The sequence below is a fragment of the Tachyglossus aculeatus genome, chromosome X4 (genome assembly GCF_015852505.1).
Source record: "Tachyglossus aculeatus isolate mTacAcu1 chromosome X4, mTacAcu1.pri, whole genome shotgun sequence".
Classification (NCBI taxonomy): Eukaryota; Metazoa; Chordata; class Mammalia; order Monotremata; family Tachyglossidae; genus Tachyglossus; species Tachyglossus aculeatus.
In genome coordinates, this window is record NC_052098.1 from 11678661 (window position 1) to 11696085 (window position 17425).

The 17425-nt window shown below is 48.2% G+C and overlaps 2 protein-coding genes across 7 annotated transcripts in view; one reads left to right on the forward strand and one right to left on the reverse strand.

Moving 5' to 3' along the window:
* The window catches only part of CX4H9orf85 (chromosome X4 C9orf85 homolog), an 80359-nt gene extending 75214 nt beyond the window's left edge, over positions 1-5145 (reverse strand). Inside the window, exon 1 of the mRNA XM_038769773.1 lies at positions 4862-5145. Coding sequence (XP_038625701.1) covers positions 4862-4963 — 102 coding nt within the window. The 5' untranslated portion in view covers positions 4964-5145. The remainder of the gene's footprint in view (positions 1-4861) is intronic.
* A 540-nt stretch (positions 5146-5685) lies between these two features.
* The window catches only part of ABHD17B (abhydrolase domain containing 17B, depalmitoylase), a 49911-nt gene continuing 38171 nt past the window's right edge, over positions 5686-17425 (forward strand). For 2 of the 6 annotated variants that reach the window (XM_038769635.1, XM_038769636.1), the window contains exons 1-2: positions 5686-5945; positions 16196-16317. The gene's annotated coding sequence lies outside the window, so the exon portion shown is untranslated. Of the gene's footprint in view, positions 5946-6153; positions 6226-16195; positions 16318-17425 lie in introns of those variants that run through there. The other 4 variants (XM_038769640.1, XM_038769641.1, XM_038769639.1 and 1 more) reach the window with 3 other exon arrangements.

Below are 17425 nucleotides of genomic sequence, written 5' to 3' on the forward strand. Positions count from 1 at the left end.
AATCCCTGTCTCCGCCCCACGAGGGACAGAGTCCAAGTAGGAGGGAGAAAGCGTACTGAATCCCTGTCCCTAATGCAATCCCTGTCTCTGTCCCACATGGGACAGAGTCCAAGTAGGAGGGAGAAAGTGTACTGAATCCCCATTTTACAGGTATGCAAACTGAGGGACAGAGCAGTTATGTGACTTGCCCAAGGTTACTCAGCAGGCAACTGACAGAGCTGGGATTACAATCCAGGTCCTCTGACTCCCAAGCCCATGGCCTTTCCATTAGGCCATGCCTCTCCTCTAGATATTAGAATATTTTATAACTGCTATAAAAATGACATTTAGAATAAATCAACAATATATGTGCACTCAAGGTGCTGAGGGAGAATATAAATAAATAAGTGCTAGAGGTTGCTAATGGACTGGTGTGATTCAGGGTATTGGTTTTTTGTTGTTTGGTTTTATAATGGTACCTGTTACGGACTTACTATGTGCTAGGCACTGTACTAAATGTTGGGGTAGACACAAGCTAATCTGGTTGGACACAGTCCATGTCCCACTTGGGGCTCATAGTCTTAATCTCCATTTTACAGATGAAGTAACTGAGGCCCAGAGAAATGAAGTGACTTGCCCAAGATCAAACAGCAGACACGTGGCAGCTTGTTGGAAGTGGGAATTTATCTAAAGGTGGCATTTGTTATGCGCTTACTATGTGTCGAGCACTGCACTTGGGTAGATACAATATAATCAGATCCCACAGGGGGCTCACCATCTAAACAGGAGGGAGAACAGGTATTGAGTCCCCATTTTGCAGATAAGGTAACTGAGGTACAGAGAAAGCTAAGTGACTGCCCAAGGTCACACAGCAGACAAACAACGGAGCCAGGCTTTGAACCCAGGTCCTCTGACTCGCAGGCCTGTGCTCCTTTCACTAGATCATGCTGCTAAGAAGCAATGTGGCCTGCTTTGAAGGTAGGGAGCACTTTGGTCTGTTGAATTTGAGGGGAGGGGAGGATTACAGGCCTGGGGAACAATGGGAGAGGGGATGGAGGCACGGGTATCAAGAACAAGGTACAGCTAGAAGGTTGGCTTGGAAAAAATGGTGAGGGTGAGCTGAGGAGTAGCAGATGAAGAGGGCTGATATGTAGGATGGGGAGAGGTTGACGGAGAGCCTTACGGTCAATTGGAAGGAGTTTTTGTTTGATGTGGAAAGCCACTGAGAAAAGGGGGTGGGAGATGGGCATAGCTGGGGAAAGGGGGTGGGAGATGGGCATCGCTTCAAGAAGCCAATGGCCAGGAATTTCTACTTGATGTGGAGAAGAATGGGTACGTGAGCAGAAGGATGTTTTAGAAAAATGATCCAGATAGCAAAGTGGAAAGGGGAAAGGTCGGAGGCAGAGACAACAGTGAGAAGGATGGGTAGTCAAGCAGGAATATGGCAAGTGCCTGAACCAGGGTGGTAGCCATTCGGATGGAGAGGAAAAGGCGGATATCCAGGAAATGTGGTAGAAGAAAACCCAACGGGACTTAGCAACAGACTGAATGTGAAAGCCGAAAAAGAGGAAGGAGTCAAAAATAATGCCAAGGTTGCCGGCTTGAGAGACAGGGAGGATGGTGGTGTTCCCAACTGGGATGAGATGATTAGGTGGAGGACAGAGGTGACAGTTGAAATTACGGAAGTAGACGAGCTCCCCAAGGGAGCGAGTGTCAAGTGAGAAGCACACAAGTGCTCACATAGTAGTTGGGAAGCAGTGTGGCCTAGTGGAAAGAGCACAGGCCCGGGAATCAGAAGACCCAGGTTCCAATCCAGTTACAACAGTGCCTGCTGTGTGACCCTGGGCAAGCCACTCCATCTCTCTGTGCCTCATCTACAAAATGGGAACCCAACACCTTTTGTCCCTCCCACTTAAACTGTGAGCTCCAAGTGGGACAGCGACTGTGTCCAACCTGGTTATCTTGTCTCTACCCCAATGCTTAGTCCAATGTTTGGCATATAGTAAGCTCTTAAATACCACAGTTATGATAAATTAGTGTTGAAATGACATGATCCAAGGAGAAAAAAAATTAATTGGGGAAAGCCTCCTGGCAGAGCTCTGATTTCAAAAATGCCTCAAAGATGGGGAGAGCTGCGGTCTGGTGTATTTGAAGGGGAAGGGAGTTCCAGGCAGGAAGAGGGGTGTGAGCAAGGGGTCAGAGGTGGCCAAACTGGAATAAGGCAAGTGAGATGGTTACCTTGGGAGGAATGAAGAGTGCAAGCTTGGGTGTGGTGGGAGAGGAGAGACAATAAATATGAGGCAGAAAGCTGACAGGTCGGTCAATTGCTGTCGAATCGTTTCCGATTCACAGCGACTCCCTGCACCCGCTTTCTCCAGAGCGTCCTCCCTTCGGCTCACTCTGGCATGTGCATCCATAGTGGTTTACCACTGCCTTCTTCCGTGCAGTAAAAACTCTTTGATCCACTTTTGATCACACGAGCATCCGCCTTTGACTCTTTCCCATGCTGTTGCTACCCAGCACAGGTGAATCAACTTTGTCGCAACTGTACTCCCCCCTGGAACCCAAAGACTTGCTTTGGTTTCCCGGAAGGCTAGAAAGCTGATGGAATGTCTTAAAACCAATGATCGGGAGTTTCTGTTTGCTGTGGAGAGGAACAGGGAACCACTGAAGGTTCGCGATAAATGGAGAAACAAGCAGAATGACATTTTAGAAAGTGTGGCAGCGTGGTCCTGGTGGAAAGATCAAGGGACTGAGAATTGGGAGACCCAGGTTCTAATCCCACCTCCATCACTGGCCTGCTCTGTGACCTTGAGCAAGTCACTTAACCTCTCTGTGCTTTAGTAATAAGAATAATGATGACATTAATAATAGACAGCATCTGTTAAGCACTTACTATATGCCAAGCACCGTACTAAGTGCTGGGTAGATACAAGATAATTGGGTCCTAAATGGGGCTCACAGTCTAAGTAGGAGGGAGAACAGGTATTGAATTTCCATTTTGCAGATGAGGAAACTGAGGCACAGAGACATGGTGGAGCCGGGATTAGAGCCCAGGTCCTCTCTGCTCTTTCATTCATTCATTCAATCGTATTTATTGAGTGCTTACTGTGTGCAGAGCCATTAGGCCATGCTGCTTCAATCTCTTCATCTGCAAAATGAGGATAAAAGAGCAGCTCTTCCTACCTCTTAAGGTTATTCGAGTGCCATGTGCCTGAACTTAAGGTGTATCTGCCCCAGGATTTAGCACATAGTAAGCACTTAATACCGTGAAAAAAAAAATCTAGCTAACAAAGTATAGGCTGGGTAAAGGAGAGGCTGCAGATGGGGAGACCAACAAAAAAGCTGATCGAGTAGTGGGCCGCGGCACTGGCTCTGGATGGAGAGGAAAGGACGGAGCCGGGAAACGTCACGGAGTTGAACGGGCAGGATTTAGTAACAGACTGGATGCGAGAGTCCAGCAGCGAAGGCAGTGAAGAATCAAAGGTAATACCAAGGCTGTGGTATTATCGAGTGCCTCGTGTGTTCAGACCTGTACTGGGAGTTGGGAAGCAGACACAGTATCATGGGTCTGTCACAGTCCCTATCCCACGTGGGGCTCACGGTCTAATCAAGTGGCAGGCAGGGATGAGAATCCAGCTCCTCTAACTCTCAGGTCAGAGCTCTTCCCATTAGGGCCACGCTGCTCCTTTGCAGAGAGGAGGCATCCCAGGCCACGCTACTGGAGGGAGATGCAATCTTTTCTTTAATAATAATAATGGTGATATTTGTTAAGCGCTTACTATGTGCCAAGCACTGTTCTAAGCACTGGGGTAGATACAAGGTAATCAGGTTGTCCCATATGGGGCTCACAGTTCATCTCCATTTTACAGATGAGGTCACTGAGGCTAAGAGAAGTGAAATGACTAGCCCAAGGTCACACAGATGACAAGTGGCGGAGTCAGGATTAGAACCCATGATTGCTGACTCCCAAACCCAGGCTCTTTCCACTACACCACGCTGCTTCCCAGACGGCTGCAGCTTCCCCAGCTTTGGAAGCCTTCCGGTCCTCATCAGTCTGCTAGTCAATCGGTGGTATTTACTTAGCGCTTACTGTGTGTAAAGCACCGTGCTAAGCGCTTGGAGAGTACAGTTCAACAGAGTTGGTAATCATGTTCCCTGCTCACAGGGAACAAGGGAATCAGAGTGGCCTAATGGAGATAACACGGGCCTGGGAGTCAGAGAACCTGGATTCTAACCCCGGCTCTGCCACTTTTCTGCTGTGACCTTGGGCAAGTCACTTCCCTTCTCTGGACCTCAGTCACCTCATCTGTAAAATGAGAGTTAAGACTGTGAGCCCAATGTGGGGCAAGGACTTTGTCCAACCTGATTACCTTGTATCTACCCCAGCGCTTAGTACAGTGCCTGATACAGAATAAGCACTTAACTAATACCACAAAATAGAACATACAATAGAAATAAAAGACAGTGTGTGCTGTAAGCTCGATGAAGGCGGGGATCGTACCCACTAACTATTGCACTCTCCCAGGGGCCAGGGGAAGCACTCGGTGAACAATGTCAAGGAGCTGCGTATAACCTAATGGAGACACGACTGGGGATTTGTCTTTTCCCTCGGCAATCGTGAACTAAGGACCCATTGAGGCCAAAGGCTAATGTCAGGACCGGATAGTCTGATGTCAGGGCAAAAAAAAAAAAAAAAAAAAAAAAGCACGCCAGTCAAGTCAAGGACAAAACTGTGGAAGTTGCTTTCGGGGGGGGTTGGGCCTAGCCTGAATCTTGGAGCTGATTCTGCTCTACGCGAATCCCTTCTTCCTCTCCTACCCTCCCTCCCTCCTTCCACCCAACCCTTCCTGAGGTTAGGTTAGTAGAGGCTGGACCCTACCTTGGTCTGAACACTGGTGTCAAACTTGTCATTTTTGAAGCTAAACGTGTTCTGGTGCCTTTGGGGCCTGGTACGAGCCACATTGCCTTTCTGCGAGCTCATCGCTGCTGCTGCCGCTGCAACCGATACTGCCGCGACGAAGGAAACTTGGTCCAGGAAAGAAAATGACGCTTCTGATGGTGGGGAGTAAGGGTGGGGGGGGGAGGGCTGAGAGGGTCTAACAAGCCCGCATGGACTTCACGGCCCCTCCACTGCTCGGAAGGCACTTGGCGGCGGCAGGCTCCTCCTCCTCCCCCCCGCCCCCTTCCCGCATCACGTGATCGCCCTCTGTCCCCTTCGCGGGGAAAGGTAGACAAGCTCTAAAGTTTACCTAGCAACGGCCGGCTCTGCGCCCCCGCCCCAAGTACACTCGCCGCTCCCAACCATTGACCCCGCCTTCGAGCGAAGGAAAAATTCCCATTGGCCCGATCGCCGGGGTCAATGGCAGCGGCGGGGCGGGCCGAACGAGGCCGGGATTCGTTGCCCTTTTCCGCAATCCCCGCCTCTTGCCGTCTCCAATCAGCCGCTCCTGGCGCCCAGGGCGCGTCTGGTTCGGCCGGGCGGGAGCTGATTGGCAAAGGCCGAACCCGCCGGCCCCCGCCTAGGCTCCCGGGCTGGACTCGGACCCGTGTTTCTGCCCAATCAGTCGATCGGGCTCGAGCTGCCGTGATCGTTGTGGGTTGTACCTGCCGGTGCCGTTCCCCTCCTCCTTCTCCTCCTCACCGCCCCCCTCTCCCCCTCCCCTCCTCCTCCTCCCTCCCCCCTCGTCCGCCCTCCCACACAGTGACAGTGCCGGTACTCTGACCGAAAAAAAGAAAAAAGAAAAAGACTTGACCGGCCCTCCGCGTTGTCTGTGGAGCCCCCGGGCAAGGGAAGCGGTGGCTACGACCACGGCCTCGCCATCGATAGGGCCAACAGCCGACGACGGTGTCCCCGGCTCTTCGCTCTCAAGCCGTTACTCAGCAGAACGAGCCCGGGGAAGGAGCGGCGGCCGCGGGCCGGCACCAAGAGGAGAGGCGCGTGGTGTTCACCGCGAAACAGCGAGGTGGGAGAGGCCGGGCCCCCACCGTCCCTGCCCCCTCCCCCGGCGTTCGGAGCTTGAGATCCTGAGCCACGGTGGTCGGGAGCCCCTGTTCTCCGCGCGGGTGCGGAGCCCAAGCTTTCTTCCGCCTTAGCGGGACAAGGAGGAGGAGGCTGGGGTGGGAGGATCTGAGGCGGCAGCCACTGTGGATCGTTGGGCGGGAGGCGCCGGGTTGATTGGGGGAAGTTGCCGTGTGTCCGAAGGGGTTTTCCCTCGACTCGCCGCCACTCCCGCCCCGGCGCAGGTGGGTAAGTGTGGAGGGAGGGGTCAGCAGCGGTTACCTCCCGGTGGTTTTCAGCGGGGTAGAGGGGCGGCCGCGGCCGCTGCCGCAGCCCGACGGTCTAATAGGCCCGGGAGCTGTAGAGCGGGGAGGGAGAGGAGAACCCGAGCTGCTCCCCCCCCCCCCCCGCCCCGCCCCGCCTGGGGACCGGCCTTTGTTGGGGGCGCCACTTTGTTGCCCTCGAGCCTTCCTGGCCCCCGGGAAGGTCGCCGATCGGGCGGCCCAATGGGGCGAGGAGCTACTTGGACGGCCGGGCCGGAGCTCGGGAACCGGCCCGCCCCGATGGGACTGCTCGTCGGGCTCCCGGAGGGCTAGTATTACGGTGGGCTCGCCTGGCCCAGCAGTCGCATCGGGGCTTGGTGTTAGCGGCCTGGTATTTGGGGCGGGGGCGACGAGCCCCACAGGAGGAAGCGCTGCCCCCGCCCGTGCTCCCTTAAAAAAACAACTAGGAAATGGATTTACTCCTTAAAAATGTGAATTTCCTTTTCCTAAACGAGCGGCAGTTTGGAAACCCGGCGCGGAGGGGGCCATTGAATCGGGCTCGTCCAATCCCCGTTGCCTTCGCATGTAAATGTCCGTAAAGGACCGTGTGGAGCAGGGGTTTGCCCGTCCTACAGCTTCCTACGTGGAAGAAAAGGAAACAAAGTTATCCGGGATTCCTGCAGAGCTTGTCGGCGCCTTGATGGCTCGGCTTCTCCTCTCACTCCTATCTACTGAGCGCTTCCTGTGTGCAGAGCACTGGACTGAGCGCTTGGGAGAGTACAATGCAACAGAGTCGACAGTGCTTGGCACATAGTAAGCGCTTAGCAGATGCCATCATTATTATAGACGTGTCCCACTGCCCCCATCCGAAACGTTGGCCGATAACGATGCTTTGCTTTAAATTAGTGATAACGGAGAGCCTTGGGATTGGCCCAAAGGCCAAGAGGGGAATAAGAAATTGTAACCGAGGTAGTTCCTTGGGAGGAGGGAGGGTACTGACTTGGAAGGCGTGCATTTTCACACATTTGCTGCCCATTGTATCCCGGTTCAACACTTTGGAGCTAGTCTGGATTGTGATCTTGTGTGTGTGTGTGTGTGTGTGTGTGTATATATATATATATATATATATATATATATATATATCTTACCTTTTCTCTGTAAGTCCTCAGAAAAGTCAACGATAAAAGTGCCGGTAAGATACCTCGATACTGGAGATTAGCAATCAGTACCATCCCTTAGAATGGTGGTAGCGGTGGTAGCGCTCAACTGTGATCACATCAACGTGGTATGTGTCGTCTTTCCAACCAAAATACCTTCTTCCCAGAATCGATTTTAACGTACATGCAGTTTATTATCTTCCCAGATGAATGTTTCTGTAAGTTCCACGCTTCCCTGCCTTTCTGTTTTCTCCCAAGTAGCTGCGATTTTTCTGTTTTTTAGAAGTTGCTTTCTGAATGAATAAATAATGCAGCAGAACGGAATCACCGTATTTCAAGGTTTCCGAGAGAAATTTAGCCATTGTGTACTAATCAGATTGAATTACTCTGGATCCGCGTTGACGGCATGGCATTAACCTCTTCTCCATTATATTAACTTCTTCTCCCCCACCCTTCTCCTTATCTGGTAATAGTGAAAAGATTAATAGTTGAAAGTAGAATTCGATTTTTAGCACATCAGGCCGTTTGAATTTTGTCTCTTGGGGTTGCATTTCTATTTGTGAAATGTAGAAGCTTATTCGTCTTGATAAAGCTGTGGTCATTTAAACTTTTCTCTTGATTTTGTATGGATTCAGAATTACAAACATGCCAGAATCATTTTTGCAATAAATTGACTCTGGCAAATAGATCTTCTTTTACCGACTTGAAACCCTGAACCATTGGGGTTCAATAAATAAATCCATCTACTCATGGGTGCCCCGTGGAAGGAAAAATTGAGATTCTGCCTAACACAGCAACAGGACACAGAGAGGTTAATGAATCAAACAAAAATAACAGATTAAAAGTGACAAGTAGGGAATATCTGACCATAGTATTTTTGTTGAGTTCTTAGCAGCAGTATGTGCACATACTATCTTCGGATTGCTGTGTTTGTGCATTGTTAGAAGAAATTGCTTATTTTGGCATGCATTTATTTGTGTGATTTTTTTTTTCAGCACCTTTGGTACCTGATGCAGTGCAATACTTTTTTCTTGGTGATGAATTTTACCAACAGAATGCTTGATACCCAAAAGGAATTCCTATTCACACAACATAGGATATCATCAATCGTATTTATTGAGCGCTTACTATGTGCAGAGCACTGTACTAAGCGCTTGGGAAGTACAAATTGGCAACATATAGAGACAGTCCCTACCCAACAGTGGGCTCACAGTCTAAAAAGAGATACAGAATATCTCTGTACAGAAAAGAGAACAGGATATGTTCTCTTGTTGCTGGCCTAGTGATAAGAACTGAGCTATTGTTATCTGTTCTGAGCCATTGACTTACATTGCAGCTTGAGTAATCATCCTATCTTTGACTCCGTTTTTCCATCTATACTTGGGATACTAAAACCTGCTATCTGCATACCTTTCAGGAAGAGATGTGAACAGAATAAAGAAAAAGGAGAAGTGCATTTTTCATGGTATTTAAGTGCTTACTATGTGCCAGGCACAATAATAATAATAATGGCATTTGTTAAGCACTTACTATGTGCAAAGCACTGTTCTAAGCTCTGGGGAGTATACAAGGTGATCAGGTTGTCCCACGTGGGGCTCACAGTCTTAATCCCCATTTTCCAGATGAGGGAACTGAGGCACAGAGAAGTTGTGACTTGCCCAAAGTCACACAGCTGACAAGTAGCTGAGCAGGGATTTGAACCTATGACCTCCGACTCCCAAGCCCGGACTCTTTCCACTGAGCTACGCTGCTTCTCTAAGCACTGGGGTAGATACAAGCCAGTCGGGCTGGACACAATCCATTTCTCACATGGGGCTCACAGTCTTAATCCCCCTTTTACAGATGAGGCCACTGAGGCACAGAGAAGTCAAGTGACTTGCCCAAAGTCACACAGCAGACAAGTGACGGAACTGGGACTAGGACCCGGGTCTTCCGACTCCCAGGCCGTTGCTCTATCCACTAGCCCACACTGTTTCTCTCATGATTTGGCCCTGGGAATTTGGTGGTGAAGCAGTGCATGCTGTTTATTTTGGTTTTAAGGCCATTTTCCAGTGCAGTGTTAGATATTTTCTTGGTGTTGAATTGTTGCATTGTGAATTACCCTAGGTAGTTTTGAATGTCTACAAGTTCAATAATTGATATTGCCCTCCTGTTCTGGGGCCAGCCAAATGGACAAATTATTGGACTATTTATAACATCTGTTTGCATTCAGTCAGTCAATCGATGGTATTTATGGAGCGCTTACTGTGTGCAGAGCATGGTACCAAGCTCTTGGGATGAGCACAATACAACAGTAGAATTGGTAGTCTTGTTCCCTGTTAGAATTCAGTTATTTCCCTAAAATGGTTATTTACAATATGGGGGCTGGTTCTTGGGAGTGAACGTTAGCTTCAAGGTTTTCTATCAAAAATATCTAACTTTTGGCCTCTTCATTTCTCTGCCCATATATACAATCACTTCCACTGGAAAAAAGATTGCTGACTTTTTGTATACTCCTTCATTTCATGCTCCATAGTTTTAAAAAGTGTTAGACAATCACAGTACCTCAGAGATACATTTAGTCTCATGCTGTTTGACAATCTCGCCTCTTTCAAGTTTATAGGCTCCTTTGTGCCTTAGTCGTTCCTATTTTTAACACTTTGAATTGCTGTCTCTAAGGACATCAAGGACTTCCTAGATCCAGCGCTTAGAACAGTGCTTTGCACATAGCAAGCGCTTAATAAATGCTATTATTATTATAGATCAGAATATGCTACTTTTTGAGGCACTTGATATGAAGATGGGGTGCGTTTTGACACAATCAGTTCTACTGCTACCAAAAACTGGTGCATGAGTGGATAAGTGAGAAGCAGCAGGGCCTAGTGATAGAGCACGGACCTGGGAGTCAGAAGGAGCTGGGTCCTGATCCCAGCCATTTGTCTGCTCTGTGATCTTGGGCAAGTCACTTCACTTTTTTGGGCCTCAGTGACCTCATCTGTAAAATGGGAATCGAGACTGTGAGCCCCACGTGGGCCATGGATTGTGTCCAAGCTGATTATCTTTTTCTCTACCCCAGAGAAAAATAATATTTTTAGCCGTAAAAATAAAAAGGACAAGGAGTGATAGGACTAGACATCAAAGGATCAATCAGTGGTATTTAGCATTTACTGCATGCGGGGCACTGTATTAAGGGCTTGGGGGAGTACAGCACAATGGAGTCGGTAGACACATTCTCTGCCATCAGGGAGCTTACCTCCTGGTGGAAGGAAAGAGGAATAAATGGTTGGGGAGAATTGAGAGGGGAGATGGGGCAACCTTTCAATCTATAATTGCCACAGCTGTTGCTTGTGAAAGTACATCACATAGATTTGTGCTGGAAACATGCCTGGGTTTTATATAATACATCCTAGGGAGCTCAGGTCAATTGACTTTTATGAATTGCCTCATCAATCCTCGCATCATCTGTGTGAAGAAGGTATAGGATTGGACATGTATCACTCTTCAGTTGAAGTCACCACAGCAGACAGAAGTTTAGCGATTTGCTTCAGATCCCAGACTAGTGATACAAGCAAGAGTTTAAGCTAGACCCGCTGTCCACTAGTTCTCATTTGCTTCAATTTGACTCCTTTGGCATATGTTGTGAGCCCGATGAGGGACGGGCACTGCGTTTTTCCCACCTGGCTATTTTTTCCCAGCACTTTGTGCATAGCTCTGCACACACTAATAAATACCAATCTGCTTAATAAATACCATTTTGCATCATAGCTTCCTCGGGAAGTGTGAAGGCAACAATACCGTATTTCTCTTGCGAGTTCTTGGGATCTCTCTTTTTAACGAGAGGTGGGAAAACCTTACCTAAGTAGCCAATGCCCAGGGCGGACCCATTGGCTGGTCAGAAAAAAGTCCATGGAGTCTGCTTGGTATTAACAGCCGTTAAGCTTCCGCACTTGGGAAGTGGTTTGCTCTTGGTATTTTTTGACAAAGTTCAGTCCCGAGGGGTTGAGGACCAGTAAGTTTGGGTGATCAAGCATCCTCACACATACCTCCTAATTGGTCCTAGCATTCACCTGAATGTTCTCCCTCTCTAGACTGTAAGCTCCCTGGGGGCAGGAGACACGGCTACCAATGCCACATACTCTCCCAAGCGCTGAGTACAGTGCTGTGCACACAGTAAATGCTCAATAAGTACGATTGATTGGCAGCTGCTGGCCAAGGTGCTGCCTGGCCTGTGCTCCCCTTATCCTAAGTGTCATCTGTCAACTAGCCCAGGAGTCAAGTCTGGAGGCTCAATGCAGGGGAACGACTGACAGAATTGGAGAGGATGGGATCCATGCGTGGGAAAAGCCTGAAATGCTCTCAATTGCTCTGGGAGGCCTGATGACAACAAGATCCCAGAATGGGCTTAGAGGCAGAGCCCATTGATCCTTGCTAATGTTGGGGATGCACTCAGCAGTAGCCCGCCCTGTGCATATTTGGGCCAAAAAGTAGATATTTCTGCTTTTAAAAAAAATTGTCCTCAAAAGGACACACTTGCCTCATGGCTGGTATTAGAAATTTTCTTTATTACAGAGACATTGCATAGTTTTCCATGATGTAAGGGGGAATTGCCAGACTTGCCATTAGGTTGAAGGAGCTTTATATCTGTTCTCCGTTGGAAGCTGGAAGTCTTTCATAGTGGCTTTAGAGCAGTGTTAGCTCATATTTTGCCATAACTTTGTTTCGGCCACAGCTTTCTTAAAATAAGGTTAGTTAGTGATGCTCAGTGATTTTTATATTGAAGGTATCTAGGCAAGTAAGAGCTTGTACTTTCAACGAGAACATTGATTATCCTGCTGGTGGCTGTACTTGACGCAGCCTTAAGATATGAAGAAATTGTAATTTAATATTATATTTTCAGGCTCAATAGGCACCCTGAAAATAGCTGGCTCACGTGAGCAGGGAAGACCACGGCGGCTCCCCAGGTGGCCACCCTGGCAACCACCAGCCGGTCCGTGGCACTCTGGCAACAGCACCGGTGCTCTGCTACCGTCACTTTGGGTTTTATTTGTAAAACTCTCACGGGCACTTGGCAGCCTGCTGCCCTCCTGTCCATCTACGGACTTGTTGCTCCCACTGCCCCACCGGTAACCTGACTGACAGGGATGAGAGAGTGCAGACTGGCATGGCACAAACTGATCCATTTCCTTGTCCAGATTCCCACTGCCACAAATCTCTGTGACTGGACCTGGTAGGAGATTCCGTCATCCCAGCTGAAATTATCTGTGCCCATTTGGCTGTTGGCGTTTGCATGGGTCTTGGAAAAAAAAGAAATAAAGTCGACAACTATTTGGGGCAGAGGCTGGTTCACAGCCTTGAAAATTCAGAAAAGGAGACGGTATTTGAATTTGGCCATATAGGATAGGTATGTGCCCAGTACGGGGTTTATTCCAGTCTTAAAAGAGATTGTTCCAACCAGCCGTGGTTCGGCTAAACAATTCGTTTGAAGAACCAACATTCCATTAGTGAACTTTCCACTGTATATATTTCATCAGTCAAAAAATCCATAGTTTCCTCTGCCTCTGTTGTTCATCCTCATCAACAGGGAATAAAACCCGCCCTGGCAAGGAAATAAGGAAAGTTCAAAGAACTACCAGCAACGTAGTCAGCGTGTTCAGTTTGTTCTAGAAGTTGTCATGCACCAGCTCAACATCTCTGCTATGTAGACTAAACAAGCATTGGCAAAGTGCTCAATCCCACCTCCAAGCCCATCTTCAGATTCCCTAACATCAGCGTGTCTGCCTGGTGGGCACAGTCATTTCAGGCTTTTCAACACCCCCCCCCCCCCCCCCAAAACCCATCCCATCATCCTACTGCCAACATGCAGGGCCATGACCCAGCCCTCAGAATCCAGGTAGACTGGTAAAGGAGAGGAGGGAGTAGTGGCTGGCAGGACCGCCGCAGCTGTAAACAAAAAGATAAACCAGTCCGGGGTTACACAGACAATCGATTTGGTGTTTTTGAGTGCTTGGGAAAGAACCCCAAAAGCAAGGCACACTGTGCACAGGCTCAGAGAGCTTACAAGTTATTGGGAGGGACCAACAAAAGTGATTTCCGAGTCGCGGGGAGGGAAGGAAGTAAGAGTTGAACGGGTAATACAGACGTGGGGGAAAATAGTTGAATAAAATATTGAATATGCAAATAAATGCTGGGTAGAGACAACTGCACACAGTAAGTGCCCAATAAATACGATTGAATAAAATACAGAACTGTTAGAGGTCGCTACTGGGTTGATGCGAGGGGGTTGTTGGAAATTCATTGGGAAAGGCTTCCTGGAGGCAGTGGGATTTGCGGGGAGCTTTGAAGATGGTGAGGGTTGTGATCTGATAGCGCTATGGAGGAGTGAGCACCCTGGGCTGGGGTAACGAAGTTGGAGGCAGGGAAGAATGAGAACAAGTTCCCATTAGATAGCGATCCAGGGAGTTGCGGGTAAACAGGGCCGACATATAGTGAGTGCTTACAGGGTGCGATACACTCAGCAGAATAAGATAGAAATAGAAGCCCCCGAGGAACTTGCAGCCTAATGGAGGAGACAGACTAAAATAATGTACTTAGCCTGTCAGACAGGGACTGTGTCCGAATTGATTATCCTGTATCCACCCCAGTGCTCAGTACAATGCTTGGCACATAGTAAGCACTTAACAAGTATCACCATAATTGTTATGATTATTGCAGAGAGGAGGAAGAAGAGATGAGTACGTAAGTCTTGAGGACATAGGTTAGAAGTTATGACTTGGGGAGAAGAAAAATGAATCTGGGAAAGCCTGTGGGTGGTGGGATTTTGGTACAGCTTTGAAGATGGGGAGAGCTGTGGTCTGGCCAATTTGACGGGTAGAGGAATTTCAGGTAAGAATTGAGAATGGGACATAGCGAGAAGCTTGGCTTGCGGGGAACGGTAACCAGAGTGGAGTTGAGGGAGAACTGATAGAACGCCTTAAAGCCTACAGACAGGAGCTGATTCAAGAGTTTAGCTGGGATGTAACAAGCGCCTGGACCATGGTGGTTGCTGTTCGGAGTTGACGGGTAGGGATGGGTTGGGGAAAATGTGAAGGAAAACAGACAAGATTTAGGTGACGGGCCACATGTGAGAGCTGAAAGAGTGAGGAGGTGAGGATAATACCAAGGGTATGGGGTTTGGAGACAGAAAAGGTGGTGATGATGAGAATGGGTCGAGTATGAGATTTGGCAAAGAAGATGAATTCAGGTTTAGACCCACTGAGCTGAAGGTGGCTTTGCGGAGTTGGCCTGGAGGTGAGAAGAAATGTGAGATGGCAGAAGTGGCGAGGAGTCGGGGCTGATGACAAAATTGGGAATGGTCCACATAGAGGTAGTTGCTGAAGCCACGCGTATGAGCAAAAAGTGAGACACGCACAAGACCCAGAGCTGAGCCTTGATGATCCAATCAATCGGTGGTATTTATTGATCGCTTACCGTGTGCTGAGCACGATACTAAGCGCTTGGGAGAGGACAGTACAACAGAGTTGGTAGGCTTGCAGTCTACAGACTGTAACAACATGAATGTATCAAACACTTGGAAACAGACTGAGAAGAGGGTGCCGGAGATGTAGGAGGGAACTATATCCATAAAACCAAGGTTGAGTAGCATTTCCAGGAGAAGTACCATGTTCATGGTATTAGAGATGACTGTGAGATCGAGGGAGATTAGGATCGAGTTGAGTCCATTAGATTTGGCAAGGAGGTGATCCATTGATGACCTTGGCGAGCATGGCCTCAAGTGAAGGGGACAGAAACTAGATTCTGGTGGGTCTAAAAGGAGGTTGAAGAAGAGGAAGTGAAGGTGGCAGCATGTTTGAACCATTCAAGGAGTTTGGACAAGAATAGCATAGAGGGGTGGGATCCTAAAATGCTTTGTTAGTCGAGGGGAAACTTAAGCATGCCTAATCAATCAATCATATTTCTTGAGCACTTGCTGTGTGCAGAGCACACGGCACGCAATCCTCTGTACTCTCCCTAAGAGCTTGGGAGAGTAGAGTATAACAGATTCCGTAGGCATGTTCCCGGCCCACAAGGAGATTACAATCTCGGGAGGGAGAGACAGACAATATAAATGAATATGCCCAGAGGGGAAGGAGTAGTTGAAGAGGCAAGAAAGGTGAGAGAGGCCCGGGTAGATTTTTGAGAGCAAATTTCCTTGGAGGATGACTTGAGAAGGGAAGGAAGAGAGAATGGATGTAGAAAGGATGGAGAGTGGATGGGAAGGAGTTGAGAGGGAGACTTTGGGGAACTCACACCTGATTGTTTCAAGTTTAATCAACGAAAGATTTGGCAAAGTCATCAGGGGCAAGGTGGGATTGCTGGGGAGCTTTGGAAGAAAGGTTAAAAATCTCCTGGAATGGGAAGCACTATGGTTTAGAGGAAAGAGCCTGGGCCCGGGAAGCAGAGGACCTGGCTACCAAAACCAGCTCCGCCACTCGTCACTTCACTTCTGTGTGCTTCAGTTCCCCCTCATATGTAAAATGGGTGCTAAGACTTTGAGCCCCAAGTGGGACTTGGACTGTGTCCAACCTGATTAACTTGGATCTACCCTGGCACTTAGTATAGTGCCTGGCACATAGTAAGCCCTTAACAAATGCCATTGAAGAAAGAATGGTTAGTGGGGACAGTGGGGATGGGAGTTGATGAGGGAGAAAGAGTTGGGTTGCTGAATGGAAGAAAGGGCAGCATGGCATACCCTAAAGTTTCTTTAAAGGTGGAGTAGCTCAACAAGTCGTGGATTGAGGCGTGATCTCTGATCAACCCCTCTTTTGGCTCTTTATTAGCTTCTAGGCTGGTTGGAGGACCTGCACCCAGCTGGGATTTCACCCCGACTCAATTTCCCTCTGTTCCCGTCTCTTTGTACCACTGGATCAGAAACTTCAACTTTCTCATACCATTGGACAAGGTAGGCAACTCTTTATTCATCCTCTGCCCACAAACCTCTGACCTTACCTTGAGGAACTGTTACCAGGCTCCCTTCTGTTAACTTGAGAATAGGATTTGAGCCAATAGAAGACTTGGGTGTTTATCAACTTCCCATTTTCTTCCAAACTGTTGTGCAATTTGCCCTAGGTAGACATATGTTCAGTGACCAGTAAACTAGTGGATTTTTCCAGGTGTTCAATGCATTCATGTTGAGGGAGGTTCAATTGAAATTGTTTTAAAGGTGTTTAAAGGACTTCAGTGGCTGCGAGCTCTCAAAGATGCATATTGATTACCTCTTCAGTGCCGAGCACGGTACCACAATCATTATTACTATTACTAAGTGTTTGGAAGAGGACACCGGAGGCAAAAAACACACTCCTTTAAATCTAACGGGGAAGACTGGAAGGTCAGAAGAGTGAAAGGAAGAATGAGGAAACTGAGAGTAGCATGAATATGTCGGGATGAAGTAGCTCAGTAAATGCTCAAGATGGGTCTTAGTGCTAAAGGAGGCTGTTGGGTTGATATGGCTTGAGTGTTGGGAATTGATGAACTGTGGAAGGTTTCATGGAGGAAATAGGGTTTTGGTGGGTTTTGAAGATGGGGAGGGGTGTGGTCTGGGGTACTTGAAAGGGGGAGGGAGCTTGACGCAGAGAGACTGCCATTCATGAGGGTTTGGAGGCGGGGAGTTGAGAATCGAGTATTTATTAGAAGTGATCATGGGCGGTGTGAGGAGTGTGAGCTGGGAAGTAGCAGGTGAAGAGAGGCGGTTCATCAAGTGGAGAGCGTTGAAGCCACTGGTAAGGAGTTTTGCTTGATGAGGAGAGCAGTGGGTAGCCATGAGAGGTTTAGGAAGTGGGGAGAGTGATTTAATTTTTCCTCCCATTCTCTAAGTCTTTGTGGTTGTGTTTTGCATTTATTCTGCCTGTTTTTCACTAATTTTCTCATTTTTACTGGCCAGCAATAATGAAATGATTCATTTAAGACTTGGGTCCTTTTTTATAAAGTATTTCTTTAAACAGATTGCTAAGTGTTAAAATTTGTGCAAAGCCCATTAATGGCTTTCAATGAGGAATTTTCAGGAGCCTTGG